The following is a 13,578-nucleotide window of genomic DNA, read 5'->3' as shown; positions in this document are numbered from 1 at the left end:
ATAAAAGATTTGATTCATTTGTCTTCAAACTTGGGTTTAGTAGAAACAATTATGATACATGTCTTTATTGTAAAGAAAGTGGTGGTAAAGATTCTTTGTATTTTGTGCTTTATGTTGATGATATACTTCTTGCTAGTGCTAATAAAGCTGAAATTGATGATATCAAACACAAACTAAAATCAGAATTTGATATGAAGGATCTTGGTTCTGCTAGGAAGATACTTGGCATGCATATTAAAAGAAATGAAAAATCTGATTGCTTACTTTTATGTCAAGAAGAATATGTGAATAAGATCCTTAAGAAATTTAATATGTCTGATTGTAAGCCCGTGACTTTACCCCTTGCTAATCACTTTATTCTAACATCTGATTCATGCCCTAAAACTGAAGATGAACTTGAAAGAATATCTAACATACCTTATGCCAATGCTATTGGTTCAGTCATGTACTTAATGATTTGCACCAGACCTGATTTGGCATTTAGTATTAGTGTTTTGAGTAGATTCACGGGGAGTCCTGGTGAAACACATTGGGAAGCCTTAAAATGGTTAATGAGATACTTAAAAGGTTCATCCAACTTAGGTTTGATGTTTAAAATGGATAAAGATGGGGTAATTCTAAAAGGTTATACAGATTCTGATTTTGCTGGAAATAGAGACAATAGAAAATCCACTTCATCTTATTTTTACACTTTGTGTGGCACTGTGATAAGCTGAAAATCTCAGTTGCAGAAAATTATTGCTCTATCTTCCAACGAGGCTGAATATATTGCAGCCACTGATGCCATCAAAGAAGGCATCTGGCTGCATGGTTTGCTAAATGAACTTGGTTTTGTAGATACTAATCCAATTTTGTTTTTTGATAATCAAAGTGCAATCCATTTGAGTAAAAATCCAATGTTCCACAGTAGAACAAAACACATTGATGTTAAATACCATTTTATAAGGGATATTATTTCAAAAGGGTTGCTGAAAATAAATAAGATTTGTACCTTGAACAACTCATCAGACATGGAAACTAAAGTAATACCTTTAAATAAATTTGAAAATTATTTGAAAATATTATCTATTGATTCTTTACATTGAATGTACAGGCACAATTGAGCAAATGAAACTATAAATGCTGGTTAAGCTCTTGGCTGCATTATATGCCTTAAAATTTTGGAAGCAAGGTGGAGATTGTTGAGTTTCGAACCGATTACCTCACACTTATTAAGTTGTGCTTCCAAAATATGTTGAAGTCGTGTTTTTTTATCTTGCAACTTCATTAGTGGAGAGACTGAGCTGGATCACGACACCTGGCAACATGGAGACCGTTTGATTGGATTCTAGAGACTTCTACCTATAAGTCTCGTGACTGACCCTTCAGTTGATATAATTTTTGAGAGAAATTTTCATTTTTGAAGCTCGGTTCATTCTTTCTCTTTCTCTGCGTGAGAAACCCCATTTTCTTCGTGATCTAGGGTTCTATTTCTTGAGTGATTTCAGTGATTCAATGTTTGTGAGGCATATTACATACTGTAAATCGAAGGTGAGTGGTGCTATTGTGTAGTGTTCTTATGAATCTGTGTGATTCATTGTGAGCAGTTCGGTGCATATGAGATCTGTGTGATCTGTGGTTGATTCCTTCGTGGTTTCGCAGTTTCCTTTGTGGTTCTTATAGAAGATAAGTCTTCGTGGCTTAGTCTTTGTGATTTACCGAACATTCGTGTAATCTTGTTGTCGATTTTTGGGCATTATAGTGTAACCGAGCTGTATCCATTGATAGTGGATGCTCAACAGGGGATTAGGCACTCGTGCTGAACCTCTGGGGTTTCGGCTGAAAAAAATCCTTTGTGTTCATTATTTCTGCATTTTTATTTTCTACATTTCTTGGTTCGGTTTCTATGAATGTTGGTTAATCCTGTGTGTCTCGACATTTCATGGTGAAATGCATAATATTCCATAGATGGAATGTCATCAAGGAAGAAAGAAAAGAAAATTAGTATCCCCCTCCTATTGCATTGCGAGATTCTGAGCGATTTGACAAAATTCATGTCAACTCGGGAAACTTTGGTACGTAATTCACCACCATGCCTCTCTTTCTTCTTTTTCTTTGGAGAACAAGATAGTTTATTAGTATTTTGGCGGTCTTTCCTTTCAGCTAACAGGAGAGCTCTGTTTGAGACACAAGAGTATACGAAAGAAGATTATCAGAAAGAACTTGAGCATATTGAGCAAGTTAGGACCATAATAACTGATTCTCTGTGGTAACATGAGATCGATTTGTTAGGCTTGCTCCCAAGTTATTTTAAATTCTCTTCAGACATACATGTATTTGAGTTGCTTTGCTTTATGGACAATTGTTCTAACTTTAATCTTATCGCATTCCACAATTTACCTCATCAGTAGGGAAAAAAAGAGAATAACATTAGAGTTTTATGATCTTCAATAACAAAAGTAATGGTGAAACACAATCAAATTCATCGATAATGTATTGCTTGTATCCTATCATTTTGTGAACCCTCTCTACATCACTTGATATCCATGCCCACATGCCATGTTTACCTAAAGTGATTTTATCAAAGATATTGGTCCCTAAATAAAGCCAAAGAGTGGTGTAATTTATTGCATGAGATAGATGTATATTTTTTTTTACAGTAATGAAGAAAACAAATATAACTTTCAGTGAGCTTCTCAAATCATCTATGCATCATCTATGACAACCTTAATTCAGTATTTTGATGAATACAGAGAATTGGGACTATATATGGTTGCTTTTGGTTGATGTCCTCATCAGAAAGAAAACATGTATTAACTCCACTATAATACTTGGATGATTCGGTATATAAATATTTAAGTTAAGCGATCGAATCTTTATGGCATCTTATGTATTTTTGTCCCTATATATTTACGTGTTTACTCCCTTGGTCGAGAAATGTAAAAATTTTGGACAGGCAATGCGCATTGGGACAAACCATGGTAGCCGTTCAAGTCGTATAATGAGCTATTATGGGGACGCCCCCAGGAGAATGGTGAGCCATGATTCGGACAGCTTGATGCAGAGTTCCATATTTATATTTTCTTATGCATCCTACTTTGATACTTTTTACTTTCTACTATTTGTGAATGTTGTGCTGAATATGATACTCTTGGTTTATCAGTTGACCGATCTTTTTTTCACATATCCTATGTTGAATATTTTTTTAGTCGATTGAGCAAAAAAAGTAAATCAGTAAAAGAATGTTAATCAACGATAAACATTAACAGCTATAGAGGCACTATACGTTGTCGATGAATCTTCAAGTCTACTTGTAAGTTTCTGACGCATTTTTCCTCCCTACTTAACTGTATAGTAACCACATTTTTATTTTGCATTTTTGATTGGATTCCTTTGCAAGAATTACTTGCTCATTTGTTAATTTAACTCATTCAATACTTTCGTTTGTCATACAGATAGGCATTACTTCGTAAATTCTACGTCGAAACTGGGAAAATATTCATCTCAACATTACATAAAAGGTAATTCCACTTCAGACTATAGCATCCATTTAGAACATCATACTAATAACTAACATATTATTAGGAGCTAACTTAGTCCTTGTACATTTTCTTACTCACTTTATAATAGTACCAATATTTGTAGGTTTGTATATTTTATAGGGCTTTATCTTCTAGATTTTTCTAAAAATAAAATCATAAAAGTTTTTCTATATTAGAGATTATTGCACGAAAACAGTCACCTAATAATGCTGTAACACCCCTGGTCAACATCAAAATCTTCTTCTAATGGATTTAGAGGTTTGTACATTAATAGATATAATAACTTTCTCATTTCTAATTATAATTATTCCCCTAGCTAATATTCTTGACCTCTTGTAACCTTTGAATAGGGAAATAAAGTTACAGTCACAATTTATGATTCAACTATTACAGCCCTTGAAGATAAACTACAACTCGAAAAGACAAACATACTGTTGAATGCAACTATCAGACATAATAGAAGTACATTTACAAACTCTACTGAAGAAAAAGTTTGGTCCATCAAAAAGAAAACGAGAATTGAAGAAGTGAATAAAGATAACCTAAACTTCCTCTTCTCTATATATGAGGTTACTCCATTTCAGGAACTAGAAAGATACATGGATAAGAACACGAACATAAGTACAGCTCCCAACATATACTAACCTTATAGCCAATATTTCCATTCAAAACTTACTACTTATTTCTTCAAGTCCAAACCAGGACTACATGTACAATATATAATAAACAAATTCCTTCTCTCTTTATTACAGGAGTTATAGGTGTCGCTATAGACATTCGACAAAAAAGATTCATCCAAACCCACTTAGACACACAAGCCTATCTTCAATATATTATTTTGATAAACAAAAATTTTCAGATTGTAATGCTTACACTGTGGGATAGTTTTGTTGAACGAGAATGCATTACTATCGTTGAAAACCTAGCAAAAAGACCTGTCATATGGGCCACTGATCTTAAAGTTTCTTTCTTCAATGGTAAATTCCGTATACATATAGCCTTTACTTTATTGTCATGTTACTACGAAAAAGCAACAAATATAACTTCTATTTCATTTCCTTTATAGGCATTACACTTTCTACTAAAGTCAATAGTATTATTTTTATTGATGTTGGAATACTAGCAGTGGCATATTATAGAGAATGGTTTCCACACTTGACTTCCAAATTCTAGACTTCTTCCATCTATAAATTGGAAGGAAAATTATTATTATAGACAACTAATTATGTACTTCATTTCCAAGGTGAAAACAAATAATGAAGTACTTGAGAAACCATTTGTTGCAGTGACTCCAAAACTTTCACCTCCAACTCAAAACAAATTCACATCACTTGCTGACTTATTGGGAGTCTACGTGGGGGTACTTTCTCAAATGCATCTTTAAATATGTGCACTAGACATAGCCTCTTTATCATAAATTACACTCAACATTATGAACACTTGACAAAATTTTACATTATAATCTCAACATCCAATCTGGCATACATGTCTTCATACAGAAGAAATTCTATTGGGTAAAAGCCCAGTGGAGAATTGTTTCAATCCACCAAAAAATTTGGTACATGTCATGTAGCAATTGCAAAAAAAAAAAAAAAAAAATCCAATGTAGACTTTGAAGAAACTTACAAATGTCGCTTCTGTAAGTATGAGCATGCGAAAGCAATGCCAATGTAAATTATATCTCTAAACATGGATTCAAGTATTCACTGAAAAGAATACTTCGTTCTAGCAGATGATGGTATCTAATGTGATATACATTGTTCTTCAGACCAAATGCTTTCATTCGCTTCAAAGATAAATCTGGAGAATTAGATGCAAGCATAATAGGAGAGGTAGCAGAATCACTATTGGAAGCTAATGCCAAAGATATAATGAACCATTTTGTAAAGGTAAAATAAAACTACCATTGCCTTATAACAATTTCTTTATGAAAAAATAAAAATATAATACATACAATTTCCATACCGCAAGATCCCGACATACATCTAAACAATGTCATAATGACTAAATCTAAAGAAGATTTGCTCTTCTACCTCAAAGTCACACAAAACGTCAGGATCCACTAGAATACTACTATGAAATTATCTTCGTCTTCAATGTGTTAACAGCAATCACTGACATAACCTCCTCAACTACAGTAGCTGATGTGGATTCTTCAACTGAAATTAATGACATCAACATTTCAATCGAAGTAACAGACAGTTCATGTAACAGAAAAAGCAAAGGAAAAATGTACACCATAAACAAGGAAGTTTCCACAAACATGCAAAGAGAAGTCTATTCCAAGTACCTGACAAAGCAACTGAAATAGAACCAAAGAAGAAAACAAGGGCAGCCTTAGACTACAAACTAGATGAAGAAACCAAAACTGTAACTTTTAAACGAAAAAAGGAATGACAAAAATTCATGTTCTTTTGTTATAGTAGACAACTCTAGTAGAAGTGTCTCTTATTTTGCTAAGAAGAAAAAAGAAATCAACTCTAAATGTGCAGTAACTTCAAGACAAGTCTTCAGTTAAGACTCATCCGAAAGACCATATGTTACTATTTTTGAAATGTAAACACTGCTTCAAATATTTTGGCATCTTTTTTATTTTAGAAGCAAACAACTACCATAAGCTACCAAAAAAAAGTGATGGTTCAGTCTCTAGCAATAATATAAAGTACTTCTTCTCTATATATTTCTTCACAACACACTAACATTAGCTTTGAAAAAACATAGCCCGTGCAAAGCCTAGTATTTATAAAAGGTGGATAAAAATGAGTCATAAATAAGTGTGTGGTATTTGGGGACTTCTCGAAACATGTGGATAACAAGTGAATTGGTTATTTATGAAAAGTTTAAAAACATGAGCCAAACATAGGCTTGATGGACGTGTTAAATAGTCACATCAGTATAGATATGTCAAACACGATAAGTTGGCATAAATGTGTGATAGGTTGGTCTCATTAAGCTTTCAAAGACGTCCAGAACTGTCTAACGACTAGTCAATTTATTGATAATCGTGCCAGATTTATCTTGTTTAAAATTTTGTTGGCTCAAGCGATAAATGCTCAATGAAAGTGCAGGCCATGCAATTTGCGTGATATTCATTTTTTTTTTCTAATACACAATAACAAATATAATGATAAATTTAATAGATTGAACAAAATTAAACTTTGTTCATTCATGAAACAAATTATACTATTTACAATGTCAAGAAGAGATGATTTAATGCATAAATTGATTTTTTTTAGCACACTTACCAATTTATAATGTTATAAAATCATTTTATGCATAAATTAGATCGCAACTCATTGGGATATCAAGCCATCTTCTACACATTGTAGTCGATGAAAAACTAAATGTAATATCTCAGATGCTTATGCGATTTTTAAGAATTTTTATGATTTGAAATAAAATTATAGGCTTGATAAAATAAGTAGTGATAATTTTGGGGAAATTATAATTATACATGAATTGCCCTGGATGTTTAAAAATATACATAAGAGATCACTCTAATTGCAACTAAGCACATGGAGAAAACAATAGAAAAGATAGGGGTTATTAATTTGAATTCTCTTGAAAGCAGCTACTTGACTGGAAAAGATGTTAACATAGATACGAAATGTAAAGGAACAAAATATTGAATGTTAGAATTGCTAAAGGAAAAGGTAAATAGCGGTGAAATTACAGTACAAGATGATCTTATTCATATTATAATGTTCTTCTACGTGATTATATAAGATTTATTGTTGCTAGGTACATTTATATATTGTCTTTATCCTAAGATTAAAGTATCTAAGACACAGTATCAATACAACATATTGCTATACACGTGCATGTGCTAGACTACTTATATACAATCAATAATTGTATATTTCGCATTTACTCGAGGCCTTAAATTTACATATTTGTTAAGTTTAAAAGTATGATTTCTATTGATTTTATTGCTATTTTTTATGTTTTAGGTTGATTATGATGTTGGACAAGAAACAAGGAAATGATATGAGTCCATGGCAGAGCCAAGGGAGACCAAGAAAAATAATAATAATAAAAAAATAAAATTATATTACGTATATTTATTGAAATAAAATCATTAATTCTTTTTTCTTATAAAATTAATTGGGCTTGGGTACAGGCTCAGACCTAGCCCTTCCCTCTGCCTCTTGCACAAGTTCAAGAGATGATGAGAAGATGAGTAAGAATATGGAATGGTGAAAGCCCAAAAAAAAAAAAGATAAAAAGGAGAATAAGAACCAAAATGAACAGTTTTAGAAGATTGGGACCATAATGGAAGAAGTTAAAAGTTCAGGGATTGAGGCTATAAAAATGGGCAATTCACTTCAGCTGATAGGCATGTGGCGCTTGCATGCACTAGCTTACTGTTTTCCCGTGCATGTACTGGGGGAATAGCGATGCATGAGACCTCTGAACTACCACAACGTATTATTTTAAGTATTTTGCTAATTTCAAGTGTTTTTTTTTAGGTCAATTTTAAAGGTTTCAAGACCTAAAAAGATCGAGTAATGCTATGTAGTCACACTAGAGTTGCAACTCCAGTCGAGATGGCACTAATGTGACATTAATTGATAGGTAAAAACTTAAATTGAATTTCAGTACCAATTGAGTAAGTTAACCCATTGATTGGTGCCAGATTTCAACTTAAATATCTCAAAAGATAGATATTTTATATTCGAATCATAGGTAACGTGATGAAAAAAGTTGTGAAGGGTAAGAATGCAAATATCCTATCAAACCATACTGCACTTAAAAACATACTTATCAAATACTCCCAAACTCGAACTCTTGTTTGAAAGCCTAATAATGACTAATCAAAAGGAGGCTGAATTGATTTTTAAAACTTTTTTAAAAATGAATTCTAGATTTAAACCATTATGATAGCAAACAAGACAATTAAACAAATATGCATAGATACAAAAACAAGTAAAGACTAAAGGGGTAAATTCAAATAATAAGTGCAATATAAAATTGATAAGTAAAAGGGAGAGATGATGGAAATGATATAATTGTGGAAGTTAGATCTAAAGCAATGATCCATGTCCTCCGTTACCAAGTTCTCTGGCACGAGTAAGGCCTTTTCATTGTGTTCATTAACTTACGATGTAATGTAACCCTTTACGGTGTAATCTAACCCTTTACAATGTTTCCGATAACTTAGGCCCCATTTTGTAGCCATTTTCTTCCAAATGTATTTTTATTTCTCTTCATTTTAACCACACATTTTTTACTAAAATAATATTACACGTAAATAAAAAAAAATTCTTATTTTTCAATCACATATTTCACATCAATTTACTATTCTAAAATACATTTTTATATAAAAATGTCTATCAAACACCCCATTATAAACAATTAGTAACAATCCTTATATAATGTTGAGCTTTAAAAAATCTCAATATGACCCACCTATTGAGTTTTACGGAACCTCAATATGATCTACACTTTATTAAAGTGATTTTACAATAAAATCATCTCTTGATAAATAGTGCAAAACAAATTAAGTACTAAGAGAGACTAACATTTTAATGAATGGTAATAAATGATAGTTCAAGCGTTAGAAGAAAAATTTGATAAGTATAATAATTAAAAGTGAGATTTAATCAATCAAAAATTTTCAATGAGAAGATTATGAAGAAATAAATGCAAAGTAAATTCAAAAAATCATCTCAACAAATATCTCTCTTTAAATGAATGATTGTAATAAGTGAAGTACTAAGAAAAAAAGTAGAAAGGATTATGCAATATAAGTGCAAAGACCTTCAAAAATATATATCTCTTTTAAGATTGATATAAATAAGTTAAGAACAAACAGAGATGAAAAACTTTGATGAGAGAAATTGATTCAATAAATTTGATTTAACAATTAAAGTTTTTGTTATGAAGAAATAAATGAAATGAAAATAAAAATGTAAGCTCAAAGAAGATTTTTCACAAATATATTTAACAAGGAAGCTCTTTTCATGGTTGTTGTGATGAGTGAAAGTGAAATGATATTTATAGCAATCAAAACAGAAAAATTGTGCCCAACTAGACGACCCATCTGGACGTTCATTTGTCAATCAGACAATCAAGCTAGGCGTTGTGCAACGGTTAAAAAATTTGACTGTTGGCGAATCGAACGTCCACTGGTCATGTTCGATTGATCGCTGACTTTTTTTTAGAATTGTGATCTAAGTTCAAGTATGATTTTGAAAAATCAAATTTAATTTTGATTAAAATATTTTATGCAAATGACAGTGAAACTAATATTTTGTGCACGAAATGATTTCTGAGCTATTGTCATTCATTACTAAAGATAAAAGTGTTATACACTTACATATGATCTAGATGGCTTAATCTTTGATCTTGCTTCAAAGTTTCTTTCATGTTTGGCTCTTGAACTTCTCGTCTTGATCTTTTATTGATGCTGTCTCTTATGCTTTTGATTTTGATCTTTCTTGGCATCTTGATCTTTTATGGCAATTATCTTTTAAGCTCTCGTTTCGAATGATTTGACTTGAATTCTTAACTTTTACTTTGGTCTTCATTTCAAGTCCGATATATAATATTTGATTGATTTTAAAATTGAACTATCACCACTCAATAAATTGTTAGAAACAATATTAATTTTGTTTGTTATGATCATAACATTGAAGATGAAGTCGATTATATGTCAACATTGTTCGCACCAAACAAGATTATGTACTCAACGGATTTTTATTTTTAATAAAAAATTGGAAAACCCCACCCATCCCATGATGTGAGTGCTCGGTAGGTCTGTACATCAAGCTTCATCCGCACTCAACACATATGCAAATGAAAATAAAAATTAATAAATTATATAGCTTGTCATACTTGCCTCAAGTATTGAAACCGTTTGAACAATATCCTTATTTTCTCGATTAAAATAGTTTTTTGAACATAGTTGTGAATATTTTCAAAGATCTAACAAAATATATAGAAAAGAAAAGAAATATCTCAATAAATCAATTTTTTTTCTCAAAAAATATTGATGCATATAAAATTGTGGTACATGCAATAACATATTTCTAGAATATTATTTTAAATACAAATTTTTACTTCTTCATGAGCATTAAAATAATATTTTTTAAAATTATTGATATTTTTAAAGTCAATCTTTGAGAATTACGGGAAAATATTTATTTTTAAATTTTTTTTTGCAGCAAAATAAAATTTTCTTAAATATTAATACATAAACACAACTCAATAATCTTCTATAATATTGATTTTATATTTATATACTTTCGTAACAATACAGTACTTCTTAAGAAATTGATATATAAAAATTATATTTATTTAAGAACAATAACATAGTATTCTTCTAATAGTGTTCTTTTGAAACAATGGTTCAATGTTCCTATATTAATTTATATAAATTTACTCAAAAATAAAAACAATATATTATTCAAGAATATTGATATTTATGAATATGCTTCTTCAAGAGCAAGAGTTAAAATCAAAATATTTAACATATTTAAATAAAAATTATAGATCATGATATACATCAAATATTAAAAAATACAATAAATTTATTTATAGTATAAACTTACTTGGGTTTCGAACCTCAAATGACATTCGTGATATCTACAAAACTTCAACTGTGTAGTTCACAAATTTTCAATAAAATACATAATTATATTTTGTATAATCTTATAAATAAAAAGAGCAATCATGTTGATAACGTATCATAAGCTAAAGAGGTAAGGAGAAAGAAATAGAGAGAATAAAACGGATACCGCTATTTTCATCCACGTTTTTTATTAGTACATTCCACTCTAAGTTCATCCCTAATAAAATTTTAAAAAAATACTATTTGATATCCACGTCATTTCCAATTTTGCCCTTATTAAATTCATTCATTCAAATATTATATATCCACGTGAATTTTATATATTCATTGTAGGTAGCCAATATCAAAATATAAACAATTTTTACTTATTACTTCTTGCGATAAATGATGCCTACCATCATCTAAACTATACAAATGCAAAATTCGCATATATCAGAAATAGGCACGGAAGAAGTTAAGCGACAGTAATATGATTTCAATCTCTTAATCAATCCAAAGAATCACATGCTTTAACATATCCTTTTCTTCGGGTTTTTTTGGGCGAACATGGGTTGTTAATGTCTATAAATTAATATAAACAAAAGAAATATATTGAAAGGCTGACATGCTGACAATCATTTTGTGTTTTGGATTTATGTCCAATAGTATTACGTGGAGCTATAATATGACAAATTTTGCTAAACGATAGAGTACTTCAAATTATCCAACTGCAAGCCAGTAGCCTGCAACATCTAAGAACAATAATTTACCACTGTCAAGGCCAAAAACTCTTTTCAATTATCCAGTTTTTTTTTTTAATCATACATACCCCAACTAGTATTTGGCTTCTTACTCTCCAAACCCTTGTTAGACTCCCATTCCTTGGAATGTCTATGAACTGCTCGAATTAATTATGGGATCCTCCAAACTCTTGCAACAATTACAGTTTTCATCCGATTTAGATCTCACAATCCCGAATAAAATTCCATCAGTATTACTACTTCTATTATAGATCAACGAATTATGAATACTGGAACAGCTCTCATTGGTGTTCAAGTGATTCGAAGAGGTGAATTGATTAAATAAGTCATGAGATCAACCGAAATATGACTAGAGTGACAAGGAAGGGTAATGGCGGAGGAGGAGGAACTAATCTACAATGAGGCCCATTTGGCAGATTTAGATGGGGGTGCCAATTTTTTTTATTTTTTTATTTTATTTTAGAAGATTTCAAGAAAACCTAGCCCTTTAAATTGATTTAAATTTAAGGTTGATATTATTTGTCAAATTCACTTATCAAAAAGCTTCGTAGGAGGAACGCTCCCGTATATTATTTAGATTGCTCATTATTACTCATGTCTATTTAAGTAAATTTTTATATATTTTAAAATATAGTAAAATTTTATTTTTGAAAGTGGATGTACTTTTAAAAAGCGTAAATAGAAATGAAGGTATCAAAATAAAACTTTTATTTATATTTTATTCAGATATAATTAGGAGTATAGAAGTATAGTGATTATCTGATAAAAGTGCATTTTAGATAACTTAAAAAACCAATATAAAAATCTCATCTGGCATTTTTCTTGAAGCAAAATGGTTGTAGAAAAAAATCAAAATATAAACATCAGAGAGATTATTGAATCTACGGCTAACATAAGCTTCATAAAGTATCTTCTCCTGCTATAATTTTTACATGCCACGTGGCGTTCCTCGATATCATCGACCGAAGTGGAAAGAAACAAAATTGTAAGTTGGTTTAAGAAACCACATTCGATTTTATTCAATCCTTGCTCACTACGCCGCTATACCCAAAATTTCTCTGTGAAATCATTGCAAAATGACAGCACTGTCGAATTCGTTTGTGATATCTAAGTCATCGGGTAATTCTTTTGATCTTTTTTAATGTAATTTGTCTGTAATTATTGTTTCATTTTGTTCTAAAACGCACAAATCTAGATACTTGTTCTTGTCTTTTTATGGCGTAGTTTCTATGAGAAACGCAAAAGGATTTGAAGATTGGTGAAAAAGAAACTTTTAATGTTCAAAAATGAGTCCTGGATCACAAATATTTAACTTAAGCTTTAGTTGGCAGCTTAAAGATTTTAATCCTTGTTTCTTGTTTTAGCAGGGAAAGATTTTCTGTTGAATTTTCGTTCCCCTTAGAGTCCTATTTATTAAATTTACTGTTGTTTGCTGCCTTATTATGAAATAGAACAAGAAAGAAGAATTTTTCATAGTCTATTACATTCACTATAATCATTGTGTATAGATGTCAAAATAATAACATGGGTTATTGCTTTCTAAAAGCAATGCCGTCAGAATCAATTTCTTTGTTTGGGGTTCCTCAAACTAGTTCCCCAACAGGCGTTTGTTACTGATAGTGAGTGTGATCTGGATGAACATTTGATATTTGTTCATAAGATGATGTGATAATATACAAGATCCAACTATCTTACTTGTTGAAGAAGTCCAAAATTATCTGATACACACTCAGGGAAATCCTGA

The 13,578-nt window shown here is 30.8% G+C and overlaps 1 protein-coding gene across 1 annotated transcript in view; it reads left to right on the top strand.

Annotated features, from left to right (window-relative positions):
• The first annotated feature begins 12,096 nt into the window (after positions 1 to 12,096).
• LOC111409587 overlaps positions 12,097 to 13,578 on the top strand; it is a 6,092-nt gene continuing 4,610 nt past the window's right edge. Inside the window, exons 1-5 of the mRNA XM_023039618.1 lie at positions 12,097 to 12,142; positions 12,677 to 12,740; positions 13,030 to 13,092; positions 13,202 to 13,261; positions 13,343 to 13,443. Of these exons, the coding sequence (XP_022895386.1) occupies positions 12,097 to 12,142; positions 12,677 to 12,740; positions 13,030 to 13,092; positions 13,202 to 13,261; positions 13,343 to 13,443 (334 nt within the window). The remainder of the gene's footprint in view (positions 12,143 to 12,676; positions 12,741 to 13,029; positions 13,093 to 13,201; positions 13,262 to 13,342; positions 13,444 to 13,578) is intronic.

Source organism: Olea europaea, chromosome 14, assembly GCF_002742605.1.
Source record: "Olea europaea var. sylvestris chromosome 14, O_europaea_v1, whole genome shotgun sequence".
NCBI lineage: Eukaryota > Viridiplantae > Streptophyta > Magnoliopsida > Lamiales > Oleaceae > Olea > Olea europaea.
This window is presented reverse-complemented; position numbering and strand designations above follow the sequence as displayed.